We start from the raw sequence: 27,283 nt of genomic DNA on the forward strand, positions 1-27,283 counted from the left end.
GTACTTTTGCTCTGTCTTGGAAAGATCTCCACTCTGTTTACCTAGTCCTCATTTTTGTGTCTAATCATACATTCTAATTAAGTGAATTGCCTTAATTACAAGTAATTTAAAAACACTGAAATGGCAACTTACAGTGGAGTTGTATCATAGAATTTTATGCTGGGTTCCAAGGATTGAAGGGAAAATAATGCATTATTTTTGTAATAGTGATGACATACTTACACTTTAAAAATGTAAATAGTGTCATATATAAATCAAAATGTGCTCACTCCTGCTTCTGTCAATTGAGTTCTTTCATTTTGTTCTTGTTGAAAATAATGTTACAAGATATGAAGATATTATATCTTTGTACACTCTCTTGCCTCATTTACCTAGAATGCTGTTCTTGCAGGAAGGATTTAAAATTTGTCAGTGACATTGAGAAGGAAATGAGAATGCTTGTGGAAGCTGTGAATAAGGTCAGTATTCAGATATTCTGTATGACTTAATTATGAGAAACAGTTAACTTTATTAATACTAATAGTTATTAGGTGACACTACATTTGTTTGGGCTTCAATAGGGTGGACATTTTAATTATAATTAGAAAAAAAAATTCAGGAGGCATAGTAGTTCATGATCACTTCAGTGACAGACAGGCTTTATTTAAAGATTCAATCAGTGCTAGGCATCATTGCATCAATGCTTTGCATCAGTGGATTTATTGTTAATTTTTTAATTTCCATTAATAAAGTCAAGGATGGGTGTTTAAAGGTTCAGACTTTGAGGAGGAAAGCGTAGGTTCTTCTGATCCCTATAGTGGAACTTTCATACTGATTTGTGGATACCTTCCTGCATTTGCCAGGATGCAAGGTAGTCCTCCTTCTCTAAGGAGACTGGGATTCAGCTGCAGCTGTTTGGCAGACTCCAGTATATCTAGCCAGGTTTATATCCCAGACACAATCATAGGTTTTTCAGTGAAAGCAGAATTTTGCCTTGAGGCCTGTCAGGTTAGCACAGTCCTGGCTTTCTGCTGCACCATGCCTGACCCAGTATGTGTGAATCACACAAAATCACAGAACATTAGGGATTGGAGGGGACCTCAAAAGATCATCTAGTCCAATCCCCATGCCGGAGCAGGAACATATAGATGAGGTTACATGGGAATGTGTCCAGCCAGGTTTTGAATGTCTCCAGAGAACGAGACTCCACAACTTCCCTGGGCAGCCTGTTCCAGTGTTCTGTTACCCTCACTGTGAAGAAGTTTCTTCTCATATTTAAGTAGAACCTCCTATGTTCCAGTTTGCACCCATTGCCCCTGTCTTATCATTGGTTGTCACTGAGAAGACCCTGGCTCCATCCTCCTGACACTCACTCTTTTACATATTTATAAAAATTAATGAGGTCATTAATGAGGTGTGGTTCAAAGGACAGTATAAACCATACTATACTCAGTTGCCCTTAGCTCAAGAAAGAGTTAACCTTCAGTAGAAAGCATTAATTTCCTTCCCTTTGCCCTCTGAGGACAGTTAGTTAACTTTATTCCTTCTTTTTATGTATGAAGTTTCTAAATCTTTGTGTTTGTCTACCTGTCTAATGTTCTTGCCTGTTGTTTTCCACATTAGAATGAAATTCTGGAAGTGGGCCATCTGTGTCTAATAATGTTCAGGCCTGTATATACATGATAACTGTGCATACCAATGTATATGCCTATACTAATATAAAACCAAGTTATGTGATGTATGGTAAAAACTGGGAGCCACAGGTCTTGAATTTGCAATATACAATATACAATGAATTAGTGACATCAAATTAGTGACAAAACAAGAGAACCAGAGAGCTCAAGAGCATTTCCAGTGCTTTAGCTGTCAGCAGTAATGTGCTATTTGTTAAATCATGACCCTACATTGCAGAAGAGAATGAAAACATGAAAAACCGTAATGGCCATCTTTTCCCTGTCTCACCTAAAAGGAGAATTACTAAGTTATTAAGCTTTTATCATGATCAGGATGAGTTAGACCCAGTATCTCAAAGATCAGTTCTGTACCATGCTGCCCCTCAGGCTGTGTTGGCAATTGCTATTTCATAAGGTACAAGAAGTCCCCAGAAGTAAAATTATATTTCAAAGGGGAAGATATTTCTTTCTGAGCACCAAAGGCAAGTGATCAACTTAAAGCTTGGTATCTATATATTGTAATGCAAATGCAGATAAGAAATCATTCTTCATTCTTGAAGTCTTCAGTAGGCAAGACCAGTGGTTACCTGAGGAGTTCTGTGACAGTCTGAATGTTCTGTCCCTAAAAATTATCTATTTACTTACATATCAACTTTGACAAGGCTGTTAAATTCCTTCTTGAAATGTTTAGAATCCTGATTTTCTGTTTTCTGTTTAGATGCCCATTCTAGATCGACATTATTCACATTGCTTACAAACTTCCTATGCTTCTGCACATGAGCCCATTTGGTAACAGTAGATTGACTTGTGCCTTGCAACACAAGGCTATAGTTGTTTCACAGATTCATGGAATCTTTGAAGTTGGAAGGGTCCTCCAGAGGTCATCTTGTCTAAGCCCTCTGCCAGTTGCCCAGGACTATTTCTAGATGACTTTTGAGTATCTCCAATGATGAAGAGGCCTCCCTGGGCAACCTGTGCCAGTGCTCAGTCATTCTCACAGTAAAAAAAAGTTTCCTGATGGTCAGTATGAACCTCCTGTGTTTCAATTTGTGACTGTGGCCTTTTGTACTGACACTGGGCACCATGGAAAAGAGCCAGTCTGTATCTTATTTACACCCTCCCTTCAGATATATTCATGATGAAGTATCATTGATGAAATCCCCCTGAGCCTTCTCCAGACTAAACAGTCCCAACTGTCTCAGCATTTCACGATGGCGAGACACTCCAATCCCTTAATCATATTTGTGGCCCCTCCCTGGACTCTCTCCAGTATGTCCATGTCTCTCCTGTACTGGGGAGCCCAGCACTGGACACAGGACTCTAGGTGTAGTCTTACCAGTGCTGAGCAGAGAGGAAGGAGCACATCCCTCAGCCTGCTGAAATTACTTTGCCTAACACAGCCCAGGATACCAGGTAGCTTTTTTTTTTTTGCCACATGGGCATGTTGCTGGCACATGTTCAACATGATGCCCACCAGGACCTCCAGGTCCTTTTCTGCCCAGGTGCTTTCCAGCTGGGTGGCCCCCAGCATATACTGTTGTGTTGGGTTGTTCCTCACCAGGTGTGGGACTTTGCATTTATTGCTGAACTTGGTGAGGTTCCTGACAGTGCATTTCTCCAGTCTGTCAAGCTCATGTTGGATGATGGCACAACCTTCTGCCCTATCAGTCACTCCTCCCAACTTTGTGTCACTGGCAAACTTGCTGAGGGTAAGTTCTGCCCTATCATTTAAATCACTAATAAAGAACATAATGAAGATGTTAAAGAGGACTGGACTGAGTACGCAGCCCTCCTCCTCTCCCCCCAGGGTACACTGCTGGTTACTGGCTTCCAACTAGACTTTCTGCTGCTCATCACCATCCTTTAGGACCCAACCATTCAGTCAGTGGTCAGTCCACCTCACTGTCTGGTCATCCAGCCCCTACAGCAACAGCTTAAGTGGCTGTGAGGCCCTTCTGGGAGACAAGGAGGCCTTACTGAAGGGCGGGTAGACAGTAGCCACTGCCCTCCCCTCATCTGTGATGAAATGATGTGCCTGGTAGAAGTTTATCACATCAGTGAAGCCTTGGTGAAGCCATGCCGACTACTGAGGAGTTTCTTCTCCTTCATGTACATGGAAAAATCTCCCCAAGGAAGTGGTAGATTCTCCAATATTACACACTTTTTAAGATTCAGCTGGATATTGTGCTGGGCCATCTTGTCTAGACTGTGCATTTTGTCTAAGTAAGGCTGGACCATGTGATCCTTGTGGTCCCTTCCAACCTGGTATTCTGTGGTTCTCTAGAAATCCCTGACTCAAACTTGTTCCACTGCTGGTAGTTTGTCTTCCTCTTGAACCCTCTCTATAGACCCAAAGACCTAGAAGACTTTGTTGGTGACAACCAAGGCAAAAGCTGAAGCAATGTCTTGAGTCCCTGAAGCAGAGTGAAGCACTATGTGTCACATCCTCATCTGCATTTGCTGTTAAAAACTTGCCCATCCCATTAGGACAGGGCTCATACGACCCTCCTTTTTTGTTTGTTCTTGTACTGTTTACATAGCAATCAGTGCAGAATCAAGCGTTATCAGTCTTTGTTAATTGAAATCAAAAGTACAATTTTGTTTTTTATTTAATAAAAAGTCTATTGATGCCATTACATGGCAGATCTTGCAGATAAATAGCTTCTTTGGGAGAGGGAGGTGATTGATAAATCTGAAATCTTTGTAGCTATCTGTAACATGTGCATTGGAAAGCCAGTCTGAGAAATAAAATCAGATCTGATTCAAAATTGGCAGATCATTCTGAAAACTAAAAATTCAGAAAAAATAATTTTATGCTGCTTCTTGGGGCTGTAAGTAGAACGGATACATTCAGAGTTTGTATTTCAAACTTGCGTGTGTATACATATTCTGAGGTGATAGGAACAACAGAGAACATGTAATTTAATTTTTTGGGAAATAAATGGACATTTTTAGATAAGTTTTCTGTCAATACTGAGGTATTTGTGGTACTGATTTTGTCATAGTGGCAAAATTTTAGAGGTAGAAGCACTTCCTTTTTTAATTTCCTCTGCCTCCCCTTAAAGGAAAGCTTCACCCTTTTTTTCTTTAACCTTTTCTCTTGAATTCAGGGCAAGCATACAAAGAAGAGCCACTGTTACCCACCAATGAACAGAGATCACCGCAGAATCATCCATGAATTAGCTCAGGTTTATGGCATTGAAAGTGTGAGCTATGACAATGAACCAAAGCGTAATGTTGTTATCACTGCAGTGAAGTATGTAATGCATTATTTTTTTTTCAAATCTATTAACTATAGTTTAAATAATTGGATGTTTTTATCACTTGATGAAGTTTTTTTACAGTGCAATTTGCAACATGCAGTAACTTCTAGTAGAATTTTTTTTAAAGCAGTTTTTAAATTGATTGTTTCGTAGGTTCCTATTTCCACTGGTCAAGTAAATCTTCAGAGAAGAAAACACAATTAGAAACAAAAAAAGCTAAGAAAATATTTTTGCAAGGCTGTTTTCCACTCCTCTTGGCAATAACCTTTTATCTTATTGCCATCAGCTAGATTTGATAGATGGATCGAAGATAATAAATATCATGAAGATTTACAAAAATTAATTACTGAGTTGAGAAGCTATACTTAAATTTACACCTTCTTTGAAAATATCTGGTATTGGAACTTATTTCTCCTCTCTCTGAACCTGCCACAGAGTATACTCCCTCTTTAGTTAATGGACAAAGTGGGAGCTGGAATTACTGCAAATTTAAGGCATTTTTAAGCAAAACTGGTAATATTTGGAGAAGACCCGCAGAAGGCAATTATTAGAGAAGGAAGTGAAGGGAATATAGCCGTCAGAAAAGCCAGGTGATTGCACTGGAGACATAGTATGGGAAGGCTTCCCAGATCAGGTATTAAGGCTTCCTTGCTTCTGCTGCACACTGAGCAGCATATTTAATTTAGCACTGTCAAACTGTGATTCTTTGACAAACAGTTGTTTTCAACTGTAGATATTGACTGTAGTTATAAAACAAACAGTAACCTTCCGTGCTACTAGAGTGCCATGAGCTGCTCCTGAGCCTGTTCATGGGTTGGTAGCTTAGTGACAATCTTGATTTCTTCCAAGAGAGATGCAACACCACTTTGGTACCCCTTTCTGTTTCCATGAAACAATTTAAGATACTCATTTCATTTCTAGTAAAGGAAGGTGAGAAAAGATATTATATTGGAAAAGGCTTATTTTAGAAAAAGAAGTAGATGTGGTTGGGGTTTGGAATGAGAAATTAGATGACTATGCTTTAAAGACAAAGATGTATCTTGCGTCTTGAGAATGGGAGGTCTTCCCCTGTGGTTTTAGAAGAGGTTGCACACTTTGTCCTTCCCTTGCGTTGGTCAGGCAACAGTGTACTGTGCAGAACACACATGCTGCTATTGGATCTCTGCCACTCTTACAGACACTGAGTGGTCTGCTAAGAATCATAGAATCATTTTGGTTGGAAGAGATCCTCAGGATCATAGAGTCTGACCATAACCTAACTCTAACACTAAACCATGTCCCTAAGAACCTCATCTATATGCCTTTTAAACATCTCCAGAGATGCGTAGCAGTGTTTCTTATTTCAGCGGATTAATCCAAAGCTGCTTTTTATTGGTTTTGTATTTGCCCCTTTTTAAAGGCATAGAAAGCATTGAAGCCACAGACAAGTGATAGCTCAGTTTCAAGGATGATGTTTTTGATTATTTCACAGTAGTTTCTTCGAGTCCAGGGGCTAGAAGCCACCAGAAAGTCCAAATGGTTTGATTCATTTTGTTTCATCCTGTTCTCGGTATTCCCTACAGATTTCTATTATAGGCTCCTCCAAGTATGGATAATTCAAAATGATGCTAGGCAAAGAGACCACTCTTCCTTTTTGAAATATCTAGAAGCAAACAAACACCACAAATCTGCTTTGTCCTCAGTCCCTGCCTCCATAATCATTACATCACCTCAGTAAGAGCTGATCATATTAGCTTCATTAGAATCACTGACGTACAGCATTGCCAATGTCTAACCACATAAAGAGCATTCCCAGTGTTGACCGTCAAGGCTGATCTGAATTACAGTTCTGGTATTGTTTGAAGTGTAAGTCTCTGAGTGAATCTTTGCAAGTGCCCTTCTCTGTGCTTCCCTGTTGGTCACCTTTGCAGTCACCATCTTTCGAGCAGTTGCAATACCAGATTCCTTCTGAACTAGGTTCAAAGGTAATGTCCAGACTGGTATGGTGAAAAGGGGAAGGCTTTCCTCTCCAAGTCAACACATGCACTTGACTGTACCTGTCAGTGTTTTGAGTCTTTTAGTCATTTTAATTTCTTCCTCCTATGAATAACTGTGGTGCTTATAACCTGTTAATGGGTTTCTGCTAGTTGTTATGTAGTGACCAGTATTTAAGCAGCTCGTATGGGCTTGAGACATCCTGGAGCTGTTTTTGTGAACAGTCATCCCTGTAAGACCCATCCTTTTCCTGCTCCTTCCAGGAGCATGAATAGGGTATGTTTCTCCTCACAAACAAGAGGGTTTTTCAAGAAGGTTTCAGAGTTTCTGCACATTATTCTCACTGAGAAAACCACATCCTGCCATAGTATCATCAAGGTGTTCTCTATTATTCTTCATGTAGGATTTTGTTTTCTTTTAATGAGGTCAGTCTAGAGACAGTTGAGGAGTGATTATCTAGTTGAAGGCTACACAAGACCAGCAGGAACGAAGACCTGAAGAAATTAAACCCCCTGTAGTTACATGGAACACCCTTATCAGATCATGGCAGCTGCATCACAGAAGGCAAAAACTGTACAGTCCAGTGGCAGACTTGCTCTGAGGAAACAGACTTATTCTTTGGCTTCTTTAAGTTTTTCTGGACACTGAAATGTGTACTTGATCTCCAGGTACGAGGTCTTTCTACTTAACAAGTTAACTGTCTCTGCAGCCTTTCTGGTAGCTGGAATAACTTTCACTTCCAATTTGACAGAAGTTCTGATGACATCCCGAAGGTACTCTATTGCATTAAGCACTTTAAAAAAAAGTGATTAATAAAATAAACGACGAGGAAACTAATGTTTAGTGGTTGACACAGAATCATAGAATTGTTTAGGTGGGAAAAGACCCTTAAGACCATTGAGTCCAACTGTTAACCTAACACTATGAAGTCCACCACTAAACCGTGTCTACACCATGTCTACATGACATTTAGAAGAGGTTGCACACTTTGTCCTTCCCTTGCGTTGGTCAGGCAACAGTGTACTGTGCAGAACACACATGCTGCTATTGGATCTCTGCCACTCTTACAGACACTGAGTGGTCTGCTAAGAATCATAGAATCATTTTGGTTGGAAGAGACATGTGACTTCTAAACCGTCTACTAAGAATCATAGAATCATTTTGGTTGGAAGAGACATGTGACTTCTAAACCGTGTCACCATGTCTACACATCTTTTAAACACCTCCAGGGGTGGTGACTCAGTTGCTTCCCTGGGCAGCCTCTTCCAGTGCTTTGAAAACTCTTTTGGTGAAGACAATTTTCCTAATATCCAATATAAACCATTCAGATAGAAATACAAAAGCAATCCAATTTAGTGTACCAGAAGTAGTTGGGTCTTAAAACGTCAGTAGCTTGGGTTTAGAGGAAAGTGCAAGATGGGTAAGAAATTGACTTTGACAAGGTTTAAGAATTTTAATTTATTCAGCTTATTTGCCCCAGAGGCAAGTATTGCATTTTTGGTATTTTAACAGTTGGTCATGTTGTACACTTCATAGTAGAAATGAGCTGTGCACTTCACATGCAGAAAGGAAGGAGTCTGGGCACCAACATTCAAATCTTGTAAGCTGCTTCTGCATCTTTTATAGACAGCAATCAAGAGACATTTAGAATACTGTATATCTTGTTCTTTGTAATGAAAATGGGCTCTTCACACTATTGGTCTCAGTGGTTGGAAAACTGAATATTTTAATGAGTTATTTAAGTATGCAAATATGACACCAGAATTTCCTCTTGAAGGGCAAATAACCTTTCTTTTATTTCTCTAGAGGGAAATCCATTTGTCCAAGCAATACCTTAACTTCTGTGCTAGATAAAGAGTTGCAGAGCAGGCCTCCACCTCCTGTTCCTCATTACAAACAAACAGATAGGTAAGGAATTTGTTTATAAAACAGTATTCTCAATTTTGTGCTGAGTTACCCGAGTGTTCATGAGCTTCAACTTTATATTCTCTGTTGCATTGTTTTCACAACCCACACACAGCTTTGGAGCTAGCAGCCTGCACTATTTTTTTTTTTAATTTTTTTTAATTTTATTTTATTTTATTTATTTTTTAATTTTTTTTTCTTTCCACAGAAGTAAACCTGAAATGAAGTGCTAAGAAAATGTAGGATTTGCTATGTGGTATTGGAGTAGTAATGTAACAAATAGTGTGGAGGGTTTTTTTTTCATTTTTTTAAATAAGATTAGATAGTTGGGAAGAGAACTTTTTTGGAGACTTTGGGATTTTTTTACCTTTAACTGTTCTGTGTAAAAGAGTAATGTCCAAATCATTTTATGCCAGTAAGACAGGAAGTAAATGTATTTTTCTTGTGTAGATACGACTACACAGTTACCTGAAGGTGAACTACCATTTTTCTCAGTGAAAACTACTGCAGATAGGATATATAAGGCTTCTCGGTGAATAGTCTCATAGAACAGCCTTTACTTTGTATGACCTGCCAACTTCAGTTACCTGTTGTCATCTCATAGTTATGAATTATGAATCTCATAGTTATGAATTAAAATAATGGATGGCTTATTCTTTGTTCAAGTTTACTTTTCAGAACTTTTCCACTCAAGTTATTTCCAAATTAGCATTTGAAATTGTGTTCTGTGAAGTATCATTTGCAGAAAGAGAGAGCTTAATTTTGCAGTAGCTTTGGATGTTTAAGGTGCTGCTGGAATACAAAGTAGGCTGTTCTGAGAAGATTTAAATTGTTTCAGAACTAAGCATCTAGAGCAAAACATGACTAAAATGACTGCTCATGATGTAACTCAATGTGAATTTTAAAAAGGTTGTTAGTCCTTATTGCCACTCACTTCTGTGGGATTCCTGTCTTCAGTGACCCTAATAAAAGGTGGTTATGTGCCAACACTAAATTTAAAAAGGGTTTTAGCCATTTATTTGTAATTTCTAGAAGTGCTCAGTTCTACAAAATCTTCTGCAAAGTCTAATACTGTCTTATAAAAAAAAAAAATCTTTGCAGTGTTTGAATTTGATATTACCATATTTTTTTTGTTACTCTTGCTTTTAAAAGCGAGCAGATTAGATCACCTCACTTTAGCAGTATTTCTTTCACTCTTTCTTTTAAAAAGGCATGCTGAGCATTTAGTCTTCAGCAAAGTGTTGTTTTTGTAATAAATGTTACCAGTAAATGATATTTTCTGGTAAAATCACAAAACAAATTGTTTCAATTCAGCCACATATTGGTGTACATTAATTTAATACAGTATATGTTTTTTCCAAAAGTCAATTAACAAAGGCTTTCAGGAGCGTTAAGGTACTTCCATTAAAACATAAATTAGAAATGCATGCCATTTACCAATGCAGTGTTCATGTGTACACTGAGACATTATGGGAGTTGGTGATTTAAGTTTACTTTGTATCTTGTTTTTCATGCAAGTAAGTGACATCTGATATTCTTATAATTTCAGAGGTAGTGGAAACAGTGGTTTATCCAAGCCATTAAAAGAAGACCCGGTAATTGACTACTTTGATGTCCAGGATTGAAATAATTGATATAGAATTATGGTATAAAAGCTTAGAGGTGAAGATACTAAGTTATTGTGTGAGGAGGCTTTTTGGTTATCTATCAAATGATCAGTTGTTGGGCATATTCATGATTTAACATTTAATGTTAGATGGATTGCGATAATTTAAAAAGTTATGCATTTCTACAGTTTGTGTAACTGCATAATACAGTAGCATAGCTTTTTAAACCTGGGTTTGGTGCAATTTTTTTAATAATGTGCTGTCAGAATGATGTAGATTCCCATTGATGCCTTTAAAGTGAGAGAACTGGTAATCAAATATATTTTTGGCGGTAGTAAGAACAATGATAAATCTCAAAGATTTATTTTGAAATATCTCACCAAACTTACAATGAATCAGAAATAATCTGTATCCAAACAATGATGGAAATATTCTTGATGTGTTTTTGTATTTTATTAATTAACTTTTGTGTTAATGTGCTAAATTTGGGGATTTGAGTTACTCTTCTACATGGAAGGAAATATAAAATTTAGTCTAAGCATGAATATTTACACTAAATGCCCATTAAGAGCACAGACTTCCTTTGGTATCTGAAGAACCAGGATTTGGGGAAGGTGGGGAATTAAGACTTACTTTACCTTATCTCAAATATGATGTGGGCAGTGGGGGAAGACAAAAAAAAAAAAAGGGGGGGACCAAAAAAAAAACCCCACAAAAAAACCCAACACCAAAACCCCACCAAAAAAAAAAAAAAACCCCAAACAAAACAAAAACCACCACCCCCAAACACACCACCATAAAATTATTAATACTTTGTTATTCAAGACCTTGAACAAACTTAGACTTTACATATAGTTTTGGTGTTCTATTTGGTTTAATTTGCATTTAGGTACGCTAGCTTGATGGTCTTCTGGTTTTTTTTTTTTTTTGCATGGTTTTGGTGGGGTTTTATAATCTTTTTCTGTACTATGCAAGCTTAAGGTGAATGTATGAAGTTTGTTTTAAGTATGTTATGAATTTGGAGCAACATTTGTAAAACTTATAAGAACATCTGTCTAAACTGTTTAGTATTGGAACATCTTTGTTTTATGTGAAGTGCCATAAACAAAATGGGATGATGTTTTTAAACAGTGAAGGACCCCAAAGTGGTATCATAGATGGTGAATTGTTTCCAGATGACTTAAGGTAGGTGAGTAGGGAAAGGAGATCAGAAGAGGTGGCACAGCTCTGAGTATGGCTAATGTCTGTTCGCTTGAGGAGGATGTTTTTTGAATGAATAACTTCAGTAAATCTGATGCACTTTCGTTTCTTGTTCCTTGTGGCTGGCTACATGTAGTACTAGAGGCAAGTCCCTTGTACAGCATAAGAGGCTGCTGCTAAAGGAGGCTTAGGATAATGAAGAAACTGATCTAGCAGAAGACTTGTCATCCGTTGTCGATTTGTTTTTCAGTCAGCTTACTATGGTGTAGTGTAATATTTGTTGCCAAGAAAATGGAAGTCAGTTATCCATGCTTAGGTTCACTGAGAGTTAAATGTGACCCTGAGCCTTAACTGTGAAGCATTCTGTGGCTACATTACATCTTGAACAGCTTGTGAAAACATGAAAGAATGAGCAGCAAGCTCACAGAGACTCTATCTGTCCCCCCAAAATGTTTGAAAAGAAAAATGCATGCTGTTACTGCCTATTTTTCTAGGAGCTTATTATTTCACATAAAATATTAAGTAGTCTTACATGTTTCTAAACACTTGAAATGCATATGCTTCAGCTAAAACAGTTACCAGAAGGATTCTCAACCCTCAAGAGTGTTCAGGCTTTTAATTTGCATGTAGTGGTTTAAGTTGGTTTTAGCTTTTTTGTCTAACATTTTGTGAACAGAAATTAAAAACAAATTTACATGGCTTGTATTGCCCTAATTTCTTAAGCAAATTAATATTTGGTTCTACAAGGTGTACTGCTTTGCTAAGTTCAGCTGAAAAATAAGTTGCTGAGCATCTTTCTAGAAATGTATTTCTTCAATCCCTTCATTGTGAGGAGTGTATCGGTTCCAGTGCTTGCAGACAAGTGCCAGCTCAGTGTGGCCAGACAAAATCTAATTCTGGTTTTGAAACTCAGAGCTATTTTAATATAGAATCATAGAATGCTAGGGATTGGAAGGGACCTCAAAAGATCATCTAGTTCAATCCCCCTGCCGGAGCAGGAACACAGGAACTGGCTTTAACATAACAACGTTAACCTTGGTGAGATGCACTTCAGCAGTCAAGTACCAGTTTGCCACTGCTTTTTATAAGAAAACTGAGGTAATCTTCAGCTTCTCAAGATGAGACTAAATTTATTACTGAATCTGTTCATACTGAGAAGTCATAACTCTCATCAATAAATCTCTTAACTATATGAATGTTAAAATATTCTTCTAGAACTGTGTGTTACATATCTCTAAATTATGGCTTTTGGAGCATATCTGTAGTTATGAAGCAAGTCACATGTACAGAAACATTTACTTTGAAATGCATTTTTACTAGGTTGGTTAAGAATGTGATACCATACATTTACCTGGGAAAGTTATACCAAAAATATTGATATCTTTCCTCCCAGAATACAGTTACATAGCCTTAAGAAGGAACTCAGCAAAGTTTAACAGTGGTGCTCTCTGTTCTGGTTTGCTTTTGCTGCAATTTATCTGTAACTTTCATATGGAATAGCACTAAAGGCTGTAGTTTTGATATCTGTGATAACTTGTCTTCATATTGCACATGTGGCTCATGGAAATATTTTTCAAATAGCTATTTTGTAAATCTGAGCTGGCCTTTATCATTTATCTAACAGAAAAATGAGTGGATAAAAGAAATCTTTGCATCAGTGAAGTCAGTGGCAAAAATCCTATTGGCATCACTGGAACCAAGACTTAAGCTTTGATATGCTACTCATTTTCTACATCCCTAATAATACTATTGTTTCTTGTAAATTTATTTGAAAAAAGGACTGTGCAATAAGCATCTTTTGAAATTAATTGTGACGTCTGTTGAAATTCATGCAACTTCATAAAGTGCTTTTAAAATTGTGTATAGAATAGGCAGTACTTTGGCATTTGGGCTGTGCTATTACCTGTCTATATTGTTTAACAAGTTTAAAGTGCTCTGAATATTCAGTGCTTTGGTTTAACTTAAAATTGTGTAAGATGCCTGAGTAGACTTCAATACCAGTGTTTCTGTGGCAGTTCTGTACAGTATCTGCCGCATAATGAATTGAGCAAAGTAAAATTGTTTTAAAACACTTAAATTATTTGTTGAAAGTTTTCTATTTTTTCAAGTTACTGGTATAAAACTACTTTCTTTAGAAACATGAAACAAATCCAAGTTGGAACTTCAGTGCTTTGGAACTGTTTGCAAGCTTTGTCTTGGCATTCCAAATTTAAAAGATATCACAGAGAAACAATAAAGATTTAAATGGAAGTCTGGGGAGTCCTTTTTGTTGAATTTTGAAATATGGGGTGTGATTTCCTGGATTTTACGTGATTTTTAAATGAATGCTCTACGGAGAATGAAGCAAGTAAAGAGGGATTCCCCAGGAAATTGAGATTAAGGATTATCTTACTACCTTACCAGGATTCGGAAGTACAGGACAGATGACTATCTGAATAGAAATGTACATTATCTGAAAAACCCTTTACTATGTCAGCTTAAATGCTACTTGGCAATAAAATGTATTATTTTGACTCATTGTCCCTTCATTGGTGTTTGCCCACTGTTCAGTTGCAATAGTGACTGTAAAGAGGAGTGGTATGGAGCCAGGGGACTGGAGGAACTGAGGACTAATGTCACTTAAAAGTCCTATTGGCATTAGATTTAACAAATACAGGATTACAGATTGGGGGGATGGGTGAAACTTTGCCAAGACAGTTTGGTAGATGGCAGGGAGACTCAAAAAGCAAACAGTCTGAAAATCAGAAGTTGGAAACGATTTAAACTGTTTCCTCCTGAAACTTTTGTAATACCAAGTGATGCATCTCCAATGGCAAAAACCACAGAAATGAAGAACAGCAGCAAAAGTTACCTAACTGACCTAAAATTTCAGGTGGAGTGCAGGATGACTCAAAGAAATTCAAGAAATGATCTGAGATTGAAGAGTTCTTCAAAGACAGCTGAAAACCTCTTGTCATACTACCTCAACTGCCAGTAAGTTTGGACTTTGTTTTTCAGGATATTTTGGAGGATGAAGATGGCATGTTGCAGATGCATAAATATTGCAAAACACATCTTAATTGGAAATCTCCACCTGAAAAAAAAATCTTGCAATTCAAGACTGTCATTGACTAGAAGGTGACCAAACATGTCATCATTACCAGTGTGTGCAAATGGCAGCAGAAAAGACAAATCAATTTTGCTTTCTGTTCACTTACCTTGTCCATGTTTGGAAATAGTAATTTGAGTTATGATGTGGTCACAACAGTCCCCTACTAGGTTTAAAAAAAAAAAAAAAAAAAATTATATATATATAAAAATATATATATAAAATGCTTAGATACTGCTGTTCAAATAATGTTGTTTTCTGAGTGTTTTAGACTTCATAGATGCTGAATTACCAGCAGAAGCCTTGCTATTTAACAAATGGTGTTCTCATCCTTTATTAAGATCCTGGATTCTGAAGATGGTTAATGAGCAAATTTTTTTCTATATACTTGTTATTTAGCCATGAACCATTGTGGCAGAGACATTAGAAAAGGTATCTTTAGAAACGCTGTGTTTTGTATGCTCCTGAGCTCTAGACCAGGTTTCTTAGTCTTGGCTATGTCAGGATTTCTGGAGGAAGTAGTGTAGCTTCTTGAGCAGAGGGAAGGAGACAATGTTGCTGCTATCCTGGGAGAAGCCAGGTCCTACAAGGATCCTGTGGATCCTTTGCTGCTAACAGGACCATCTTGCAGGTAACAGCATGTGGATCCTTTTAGCTTCCAGCCAAGGGATAGGCGAGTGTGCCTTTATGTACACTGGGTGTACACTTTGTGTACAATGGGTGAAATCTGCTGCTGAATATGCAGAATATTCTAGAGTGGGGCTGTGGTACAGTCTAGACTTAAGTCTTGTTCTGCCACCCCATCAGCTACTGTTTTTTTAAGTCAAGGTGTCCAATTTTGCACTTCTATGGAAAATACAGGTCTCTTTCACAATAGAAAATGTGTTTTGCCACTGACAGACTCTTTTTCAGAGCACAGACCAAGACATAGCATCTTTCTAGTGTTTCAGGCAATCCTCTGTAAATTAGTTTAGACTCCCTCATTGTATGGCCTGCTGTTGTTGCCTGTTCTGGAGCTCTTCCCAGTGAGAGGAAGGAGGGGAAAAACATCACTGTTGTGTGGATATCTGCTTTGCTTGCCCCTCACAACCTTATTTTCTGTGAAATCATGTCCAGGAACTGCCACCTAGTAAATGATTTAGCTTTCTACTAGATCTAATGTGTGCTTATTCTAATGTCCAGTCTTTTTGCTACATCCATATTTGTTCTCTTCAAGTATAGGGAATTCATCCCAGTCAAAGTACTAGAGGGCTTCATTTGTAAGTAGCTGTAAGAAACTAAACTAAAAATCATGATCACTGTAAAGAAAAACTCCTCTTAATATAACACTATATAGTAGATAGGAACGAAAAGGCTGTCTCTTTCAAAATTGTGTATGTAGTGTAAGCTTACATGTTTTACTAGAGAGCATTTTTTATAAATCTGAGTTCTAGGAAATAAAAGACTGTGGTGAAAACAGTAGTGAGATGTGTTGGACAGTTACCTATCAAACAATACAGTTATGAAGGTACATTCTGTCCATTCAAGGCACCTAGAGAGCTTAACTTCTTTTCTAACAGGCAATTTAAGGGATTTCAGAATTTACTGCTTACCCAATAAGTTAGATTCATCTTAATGGATAGTAATCAATGCTGTTTCAGGAAGCATTAATTAAAATCTTCAGTCAGTGCAGTAACTCCTGGGGTAAGTACTGATTTAGGTTGGTGTTTAAATTCTGTATGTTGGCATCAAATAAATAGATGTCAAAGTTCCTAATTAAGTATATGTTTGTGTGACTGCTTATGAAAGCCAGTTCACCTTCAAAGGCTTATGCAATTCTAATTATATTATATTGAAGTCGGCAGTGATTAAACAGTTATTGCATTGATGTCACTGAAATAGCAATGAAATAACTCATTAATGAATTTTTATTTAAGGTGTATTTCTGGTAACTGTATTAGGCATTTAAGGAGTCCTACATCTTACCTGCTAGCTGATGTCTAAGTACTTACTAAGTAATGTAAGTAATGTTTTACAAAGAAATAGCTGATAAAGTTCCATATGAAATCAATGAAATTTTTTAACCCGTGGCTCTCCCATTTTTTCCAGTCCTGACTATGAGAAATTATTTTAGTCTTCAGCCTAAATCTACACAAAGCCATGCACATGGAACAGAATAACTCCAGTGCAACTGTAGAGGCTGGAGCCCATTGTCTAGGCAACAGCTTTGTGTAAAAAGACCTTTGGGGCAGGGGGTCCTGGTGGGCAGCAAGTTGAATGTGCGTTAGTGCACCCTTGTGGCTGAGGCAGTCAGCTGCCTACTGTGCTGTGTCGGTGAGCACAAAGAGAGGAGGTCGACAGAAATGAGACAGATCACTGCTCTCAGCATTTGAGGGACGGCTTCTGTAGTACTGGGTCCAGCTGTGGCCTCCCCAGTATGAGAAAGGCCTGACTGGACTGAATCAAACTGAGGACTACCAAGCTGGTCAGGAGGCAGGAGTATGTGACCTGCATGGAGACACTGAAGGCACTGGATTTGTTCAGGCTCAAAGAGAGAATAAGAGATCTTATTGCTGTTCATAACTACCTAATGGGAGGGTATAGAGAAGACAGCACTGGAGTGTGCTGTAGAAGGAAGAGAGGAAATAGACGTAAATTGAAACATGAGAAACTATGACTTGAAAAATAAAAAATAACTTTTACCATGAGGGTGGTGAAATGCAGGATGAGTTTGCACAGAAATGTTATAGAATCTTTCATGAAGACTTTAAAAACTTAACTAGATGAAGTCCTGAGCAACCTTCTGGACACGTTTGGAGCAGGCAACTGGACATCAACTCCCTGAGGTCCCTTCCAACCAATATGATCCTACAGTTCATGGTCAATTTAAACAAGCTATGCTCTTAACTCAGTTTTGTTTTTGAGCTTTAACAGTTCTTTTTCTACATAGTTGGACTCAGGTAATGACTGGGGCTTTTCATTCCAGAGTTCCTAGAAGATTGTAATAGAGCTGGCAATCTTCTGTCATAAGGGTGCCAAACACATGGAGAGTGCTAGAAGGGTATGGGGAAGATTTATTTTTTTATTCTTGAAGACATAAAGGTAGCAAGGAAGGCAGCATATGTAGATGCTAGCACTGTAGATGAATGACACTGGAAACTGGGCTGGAGCCATATGCCTTGTGCTGTTGAGCTTGGCTTCCCAAGGACAGGTCTAGGGGCATAAGACAGCCAGGAAGCAGCAGGTTTGGCTAAGATATGGGAGGAAGAAAGCAGAGGGACTAATGTGTGGTGGGGAACAAAGGCTCATCCTAGCAGCCCAGGTGTGGATTCCCCTAGCATGCCTCAGGGTCATGAGGTACTCAGAGAAGGTAGAGGCATGGAATGCAGAAAATGTTGCTCAGGCATTTTCTGCTAAAAGAGCAGAAAATCGGGCTCTGGAATAAGACATGGGTGGAAACAGTCTCACAGTGATGGCAAAAGATAGCAAAGCAGGACAAAATGAGGAAAGGGACATGTACACTCAACAGTATTTCTGAGCATATTGCAACCAGCTATACTCTTCAAAAAGAAATAGAGCTGGCCCAGGCATTTGGTAAGTGTAAGCAGATCATTCCAGTGGCACACTGAGGGATGAAGTTGCTTGAAAATAAGAATGGGAGATTTAGCAAATATGAGCTAATGACTGTAGACTGATCAAAGGAGAAACAGGCGGGTTATACCTGGAATTCATGGTTGCATCAAAGCTCACAGGTGAAGAAGTTTTGCATGGTAGGCAATGGGGGGTAGGTGTGAGATTGAGAAGGTCTGTTTCTCCAGGCTCTTTACATGATGTTTGTTACACTTTCACAAAGCAATGCTGGTGAAACCTCCCTCCCCTGCCAAATGTGGAGTGGACCTTCAACCTGAATTTGGCCTGCTTCAAAGGGTGAGCAAAGTCACAGAGAAGTGGATGGGAATACCAATACACTAAAGACCTGGGAGATCTGAGAAGTTCATTTTGCAGTGGGCACTAAGTTCCCTGACAGATTAGCCCAAGAGATAGTGCACAACACGCTTGTTGGGTTAAGTATCAGAAGGCTTCTAGGTCTAAGGCAGACAGAGTGCCAGGTAATAGCATGGAGTTAAAACCAATTGAGGAAAAAAAAAATCACTTGGTTCTATGACGATTTGCCACTAATAGGGAAAGATAAATCGTCCTTAAGACCAATAAGTATTAAATGCACCAGTGAATTCTGGTTGATCACCACTTGTCCTCTAACTAACTGTAGGTATAAATTCTGTTGTCTTCTATTCTGTTCTTGCAGAGCAACCAGAGATGATACATTGGATTCTTTGTTATGGTCTGTGAAATACTGTTTGTTTGGCTAAGCATCTTCAGTGATTGTTCTTGTGGTTGTAGAACCTGGCTTACAAAATATATTAACATTTTGTCTACTACTGATAAACCCCATGTGATTTTAATCTATTGAGATTCAAGTTACAAGATTGGGCACAGTACTTGCTCAACAGCTTGTGCAGTCTTCAAAGGAGATGAGTCTGATGCTAGAATGTACAAATTCAAAAGAACTGCTTGTGTCACACATTGTCCTAAGGTTGCTTGCATCTTGCAGAACAGTGCAAAGCCCAAATGCTGCCCCAGGAACTGCCATAGTCATCCTGGTAGCTTGGGTACATGGGTCTCTTGGTCAGACTCACAGGATTAGCCTCTTTGCATGAGGCAGGGCTTGCTTGGGGATTTCCTGGTGGCCTGCTAAGACTGGGCATAACCCTCCTGCATGTTCTAACTTGTTCCCCTGCGCGTTTAGGGGTAGGGGGACAACCCTCTTACATTGCTATCATTACTGCTAATATTACATCAACTGAACCATATAAAATCTGTGGACAGTCTATAATACAGTGGTTTTGCAAGAGGGTCACATCACAATCAGTAAGGAAAAATGGGAAAGGTGTACACAGGCCAGTATTTTAGGAAGGAAGACAGCAGTGTACTAACTTGCTCCAGCAGCTAGAATGAGGTCAGACATGAGCCATACATGTGGATAAAGCCCAGCTAGAGAAGGCAAAACAGAGCTAAGATTTTTTCAATTATGGACAAGAATACATTTGGTGAAGCTGGTATGTTCCAATGAAATTAGCCCGGTATCACCTTGTAGAGGAGTGGGGTTTTGGTTTTGCCTGTGAGAAAGTTAAGTAGAAACAGCAAAGACAGCACAGGGCTGGCCTGGCAGAAAGAGAGAGGGGTATGTCTGAGTTGTTACGAAATAATGGCATGCAGTGGACCGATCTAGAAACAGATATAAATAGAGAATATTCCAGCAGAGAGAAGAAGCAGCAGGTCACACAGGTGGATGTGGGCAGCGAACCCCCTGGCTGCAGCCATACTCTACAGACCACCTCTACTGTTCGGTTTTGATCAAATTTCAGCCCTGTGAAGAAGTCCTATAAAGAAACAAGTTCAGAGCTTGAGCTGTGACTCAAGGTCAAATGACACGGAGGAGAGCTGAAAAAGCGTTTTTAGCCTTGCAAAAAAGCAGTGGAGTCTACATATTGCAGGAATACCAGAGGACTGGGATAGGCATAACCCTGCACTGAACTCTGGAGGCATCATGTTATAGTCACAGCTGCAACTCTTCTTCCTCTCTTCCCTGCCCTCAGATCAAGGCTGCATCTATTCCCTGACTTTTCCAGGTTTACCATTCTCTGAACTAGACAGAAGTCACCCATTTCTGTCCATTCATGCCCAAACAAATCGTATGCAGTTATGACAATTTATTCTACCCAGTCTTTTCCTACATAATCTTTCTCATGAGCAGTTTATTTCACATATGTTCAATTTTTCTTGTTTGGTTGTGAAGACAGGTCTTCTTCACAAAGTCTATGTTCAAAGGGGCATCTTGCAGCAGTTTCTCAGTTAACTGAGCAACTTCTGACTCCTTTTACTGATATGACTTGCACTGCCTATTTCCTTGACTTTGACAGGATGAACAATCAGTTCTAGCTAAGGAGGTATATGGTATCCTTGTTCTAATCCTATAAGAATTATAATGAGATTAACAGATCAGGGTGTATATATATATATATATATATACACACACACACACACATATACATGTATATATACACACTTTATACAGTATATAAATACTTTATATACATATATATCAGGTAATAAATCCTACAGTAACAGTCATTTTATATATCTAAGCCCGTAATATTGAAAGGAAAAATGTATTTTTACAGGCAACAGAATATCTAGAGTGAGAGTGACATAAGACATTTATTCTCTCCAGATAAATGTTTTGTATGTAGCAGAGTGATGAGCTGAAATAGTGGCAAGTGCTCTTTACAAGAACACTGTACATTTCTACAGAATTTTAAGATTTTAACATTAAAGTTTTAACTATATTATCTATACCTTTAAATTTTGACACCATTTGTCATAGATGTGATTCCCCCCACCACATTCCTACATAAAGGTATAACCACCTAAAGGTAAGTATATTCTGCAAGTGTGACTTGTTCTCTTTAGGAGGCTGTCTTAAGCAATTGCCAGCCAAAGTATTCTTTTGACAGTAAAGACTGTACCTCCACCAGGAAGACCTGACTGAGATAATTCTCTGGACATATACAGGGTGTTTAAAAAGATGGACCTAATATCAAAGCAGTATATTTCATGATGGCAACATGTTATAATTACACAATTAATTTGTGTCACCTGAGTGCCAGCTGCATTTTCAGAAGTGCCCTTTACGTGCACTGGGACATCTCCCAGTGTTGCACTTGTGGCATTACTGGGAATGACAATCTGTGTGGGCAGTTGTAGAGCTTCCCCCACTCTCACTTTATCTGTAATTGTGTAATATAGTGATTGCAAACTGGGTCCATCTTTCTGAAACACCCTGTATATTAGAATAGAAGAAAAAATTTAAAGTCCCTTTCGCTATGCTCCATTTACATAAAATGAATCTTGTTTCAGATATTTTAAAATAATTGGTAAAGAAACTATTCCTCCCAAAAAACAAACAAACAAACCCTAAAAGATCACTAGGTAGAAGGAAGCATAAATCAAGATAACAGCTGCTTGTTATGTGCAAAAATTGGGATGGCTGTACAGACTTTTAAATCCATGAAGTCTAAGGTTACAGAGGAAGTTACTGGATTTTGTGCAAACTGATGGACTTCAGAAGCCTTTAATTTCCTCCAGGACTGAGTCAATAGTTCTTTATCTGGTTTTGGCATCCAATCAGTGTTTTCCTACTAGATTAATTGCTCTTTAGTGCCCTGTATTATCTATCTGCAAAGCTAGTCTAATACACTTATCTGGTCACCTTATGCCTTTATTAATAGAAAATGGTCTGAGCCATGTTCTTCATTTCCTGGAACAAACACATTTGTGATTCTCCTCTGCACTTGTTTAAATACGCAAGCATCAATTCCACCATTTTGAATTCTGATTCAAATACTACCTTTGTCTTCTGCCACATACCATTATCACCACATCAAAACCTTATTTTTAAGCCCAACCACAACTTCATGTAACTCTTCCTCTAATTTACTGTTTCTCTCCTGAGAAATTTCGCTTGTTACTCATTCTACCCATTGGAATACCTCTACTTTTTAATGACATTTTTTCACAATCCTGGCAAACAAATGTTTGCTTTACTGTGCAACAGGAAGTAGATCACATTTCTGCTGACCAAATTTTTGGATAAAAACAGTGTTGATAATACAGGTATGTTTTAGTTACTGCTGAGCAGTGCTTACACAGCATCAAGGCCTTTTCTGCTGCTTAGACTGCCCCACCAGTGATTAGGCCAAGGGTGCAGAAAGAGCTGGGTGATGACACAGCTGGGACAGCTGACACCAACTGAACAAAGGGATATTCCACACTATATGATGTCACACACAGCAATAAAATCTGGCCATAGAAGGAGGAAGGGGGAGGATGTTTGGAGTTATGGAGTTTGCCTTCCCAAGTAACTTAGCATGATGGAGCCTGGCTTTACTGTAGATGGCTAAAAATCTGCCTTCTGATGGGAGGAGTGAATGAATCCCAAAACAAACCCCTTTGCCTTGGCAAGAGAATGACAGTTTTCATCCATTTTCTGAAAACAGAAGGACAGAGTTGTGTAAGAGGTGGCAGCTTGATCATAAGACCTGCCTTTACTGGAAAAAAAAGATGTTGGACTGGATGAAGAAAGATACTCAGGGATGGGAGAGAAAAAAGCAAGACTGTCCAAGTAGTGACTGTACGGTCCCAGTCTTAACAGATGTAAAATATATGGGTGTCCACTAATAGCTTTAAAATTGTTACATATAGTTACTTAATACAATAAAGATAATTTTGTTAGGTGCTGTGGATTCAAAAAAAGCCATTCAGTTGATACAAGTAATTTGTAACCTGTTCTTTCCTAATTCTGGCCAAATTTGCCATAGGTGTTTAATTTTGTTAGGCATTAGCAGACTCTTTCATTTCAAATGAAAGAAGTACACAAGTACTGAATACTTAATTTTCTGTGCTGACTTTTACCGCTAGTAGGCTATTTTTTTTTAATTTTTTTAACTGCTTCAATCCTTTGCTAGCATTGTCCACTTCGCACACTGGCCTTAACTGGATTCTGTTTCTAGGAGCAAGTTGGTGGGCAGCATAAATTACTTTTTCATGATTTTGTTAATTAAATTACAGTCAATTTCAGTTAAATCAGCTTTGGTCAATTTATGTCCAGGTCCATATTCCTTACAACTCTGAAGTGATATTTTAAACAAAAAGTGCATTAATTTTATTCTTTCTTCACCCTCTTCTCTATATTCCATCTACTAACATTAATTGATTTATTCTATTGGAACATTTAATAAGGTGCCCCAAAGTGTCACTTCTGAAATCAGTGATAGTATACCTTGGCAGCTCAGACATATCCATACAGTATCATCTGCCTTTTCTATGCATTGGGGTCAGTTCTGAAAAGCTCTTCTGGGAATCCAAATTCACTAAAACTTGCAGATTCAAACCTATAAGCTACAGAACACTACACATTTTTCCTTTCAAAGTCAATTATTTTTAATAGATCACCACCTAGTAAAGACACAGATATAATTTATTTTATTAGTTTCATTGTAGCACACTCTTAGGAATAGTGGAGAGGTTGGTTTCTACTCAGCTACATTTAAAAAAAAAACAAAAACAAAAACATAAACATAAAAACATGCACATTTTAGCTACCAGTTGAGAACTAATGACCTGGAACTCTTCTGGCTGTTTGCGCTGAGGCACCAGACTCTCTATATCCTTTACTTAGTTTGACTTCAGAAAACCACTGCCACATGAGCTGCCTAGCTAGAGAAAACAATGCCCTTCTGTTTATGCTGTAAAAGTTCAAAACTTAAAAAAGGTGAAAAACTTGAAAGTTCAAAATTAAGCATCATTCCCTTTGCTGAGGCCATCTTCTTGGCTGCAAACCAGGTGACATTTCACGAAGAGTTACAAGGCTTTGCTCAGCCCCCAGCACTTTCACACAGTTTCCTGACCTTTCATGTAGAAAACAGTTCAAGGTGTAATGTCCTAAATGAAGGTGAAGCTCAAATCAGGACTTGCCTTTGCATTACAGCATAGGCATTTATTCCTGCAAGGCAAAACTGGCTGATGTTGAGAGCTTATCTCTAAAGAAAATCTGTGAGAACAGGTTGTTGTAGAGACACAGACAGCTTTTCTAAAACCATCTCCTAGTCAGTTAGCTTGCAGCACGTAGTCTCTAGATAAGCGTGATCAAAGTCCATGGAGCAGGCACAATCTAGCTTGTTTTCTTGGATTCTACCACAGCTGTGTTTGTCACTGAATTATGAAAAAAAAAATCTTCTAAAACCTGACTCTCTTTCCCATGCTCTTTGGTCACCAATAGATGCTATTGCAGCCCCAGTTGCCTCACTGCTTCAAATGTGAGTGAAAAATTCCATTTGGTTCTTGGTTGGAAAGATACTGTTTAATCATGTTTTACTTCCTCAGCTTATGCTGATAACCACTGCCTGACTGTATTCCACTGTATGATAGTATACAACAATACAGGGACATATGATAAATTAAAAAAAAATATCCACAGAGACTATGTATTCTCAACTATTGTGAAAATTGTGACTTTTAAAAAACAGAAAATCTAATATAGAGATGAGGTTTTGCATTTATTTAGTTGAACACAATTATACAAAGGGAAAAAAATATGTTAATTAGTACTTCAGCATCACAAGCCTTATTATAATTTTAGTCAATGATCAAATTTGAACCTGTCATTGTAGCCATTGCAACAGGTTATAGAAAGGCCTCATTGAGATTAGCAGTTTTCTATCAGTTTGCAAGCTCATTAAGTTGGCTAGCTTTCCCCATACATAAAAGAAATTTGCTCTCTTTATTGAGAATTAATTGGACAGTTTGCTACTACAGTTCATACACTTTCTGTTTACATCTTTATCTTACAGTCCTCCAATAACTGAAAGACAGCACCTGAGAAAAAACACTGGAAAACTCTGCCTCTAATTGGAATACAAAAACATGAACCTAGCACAATCACCTTATAAGCAAACAGGGAGATATATTTACAGTTATAGAATTATAGAATCATTTTGGCTGGAAGAGACCCTCAGGGTCACTGAGTCCAACCATAACCTAACCTAACCTAGCTCTAGCACTAAACCATGTCCCTAAGAACCTCATCTAAATGCCTTTTAAACACCTCCAGGGATGGTGACTCCACCACTTCCCTGGGCAGCCTGTTCCAATGCCTGACAACCCTCTACATGAAGAATTCTTTCCTAATATACAATCTAAACCTCCCCTGGCACAACTTGAGGCCATTTACTCTTGCCCTATCACTTGCTACTTGGGAGAACCAGCATGCTACAACCTCCTTTCAGGTAGTTGTAGACAGCATGTCTACAATAAGTTCTGCCCTCAGCCTCCTTTCCTCCAGGTTAAAAAGCCCCAATTCCCTCAGCTGCTCCTCATCAGACTTGTGCTCCAGGCCCCTCATCAGCTTTGTCACCCTCCTTTGAACTCTCTCTAGTATTTCAATGTCCTTCTTATGATGAGGGGCCCAAACTGAACACAGTATTCAAGGTGTGGCCTCACCAGCAATGAGTACAGGGGCACAATCACTTCTCTAGTCCTGCTTGCCACACTATTCCTGATACAAGCCATGATGCTGTTGGCCTTTTTGGCCACCTGGGCATACTGCTGGCTCATATTCAGCCAGCTGTCAATAAACACCCCCAGGTCCTTTTCTGCCAGGCAGCTCTCCAGCCACTCTTCCCCAGGCCTGTAGCACTGCCTGGGGTTGTTGTGATCCAAGTGCAGGACCCAGCACTTGGCCTTGTTAAACCTCATACAACTGGCCTTAGCTCAATGACCCAGCTGGTCTAGATCCCTCTGTACGGCCATCTGACCCTCCAGCAGGTCAACACTCCCATCCAATTTGGTCGCATCTGCAAGCTTACTAAGGTTGCACTCAATCCCTTCATACAGATCATTAATAAAGAGAATAAGCAGAACTGAGCCCTGGGGAACACCACTCATGACCGGCCGCCAACTGGATTTCACTCCTTTTACCACAACTCTTTGGGCCCAGCCACCCACCCAGTTCTTTATCCATAGCAGAGTACACTCATCCAGGCCATGAGGTGCCAGTTTCTCCAATAGAATGCTGTGAGATACAGTGTCAAAGGCTTAGCAGAGTACACTCATCCAGGCCATGAGCTGCTAGTTTCTCCAGGAGAATGCTGTGGGATACAGTATCAAAGGCTTTACTGAAGTCTAAGTACCCAATATCCACAGCCTTTCCCTCATGTACTAGTTGGGTCACCTTGTTATAGAAGGAGATCAGGTTGGTCAAACAGGACCTGCCTTTCATAAACCCATATTAACTGGGCCTGATTGCATGGTTCTCTTGTAAGTGCCATGTGTGTGTATTTTCAACTTGATTTTATCACAGATGTTAGCAGAGAAGCATAGGAAAATCAAAAGGAAGAAAGATAAACTATAACCAACATCTGGGGGGGTAATTTCAGTATTTTAAAGCCATTTATTTATTTTTTTAATGCTGTAGTCATTATCACCTGCAGAATATGTAAAATGGATAATATACTGTATCACTCCTAACCACACCTGTGAAGTCTCTATGTAGGTGAAATATTTTCAGCTGATAGTGATGAACAAGTTAGAAGATATAGTAATGTTCAAATAAGATGAATCCTTGATATTATTTAAAAGGCAAAAAAAAGGTCAATTGGCATAATATACGGAGGGAGAGGGAAAAGTGCCATCAGCTGATTCTGACAAATGCTTCAGTCTTTTAAAGAGCCAATTTGTCCTGGTTTTGTTAAAAACAAGACCAGTTCTCTTTTAGTGATTTTTCTTTCAGCTAAGTTCTTCTAGGTGGCTGTACTTTTCTGAGTTTTAGCCTGCATATTTTTCCTAGAATGCTGTACTCGGTGCTGATAAGAGACCAACGGAATGTTGAAGAAGCTTGTGTTTAGATTTATTACTATGGTAGCTAAGAAAGACTGATAAGTTTTCCCACATTCCGTTGAGAGAGGTGCGTGTTTGAGGAGGGGTGGCTGGAACAGGTAA

General features: G+C 38.6%; 1 protein-coding gene across 9 annotated transcripts in view; it reads left to right on the top strand.

Moving 5' to 3' along the window:
* Positions 1-14,088, top strand: part of NFX1 (nuclear transcription factor, X-box binding 1) — a 63,750-nt gene extending 49,662 nt beyond the window's left edge. The window contains exons 21-26 of one of the 9 annotated variants that reach the window (XR_013921779.1): positions 392-458; positions 4,763-4,908; positions 7,599-7,662; positions 8,696-8,797; positions 10,344-10,389; positions 11,533-11,542. Coding sequence is in view for 6 of the 9 variants with exons in the window: in XM_080338934.1 (XP_080195060.1) it covers positions 392-458; positions 4,763-4,908; positions 7,558-7,662; positions 8,696-8,797; positions 10,344-10,419 (496 nt within the window). In the remaining 3 variants the exon portion in view is untranslated. Of the gene's footprint in view, positions 1-375; positions 459-4,762; positions 4,909-7,557; positions 7,663-8,695; positions 8,798-10,343 lie in introns of those variants that run through there. The other 8 variants (XM_080338935.1, XR_013921777.1, XM_080338934.1 and 5 more) reach the window with 8 other exon arrangements.
* Positions 14,089-27,283: the final 13,195 nt, after the last annotated feature.

Source organism: Nesoenas mayeri (genome assembly GCF_963082525.1).
Source record: "Nesoenas mayeri genome assembly, chromosome: 2".
Taxonomy (NCBI): Eukaryota; Metazoa; Chordata; class Aves; order Columbiformes; family Columbidae; genus Nesoenas; species Nesoenas mayeri.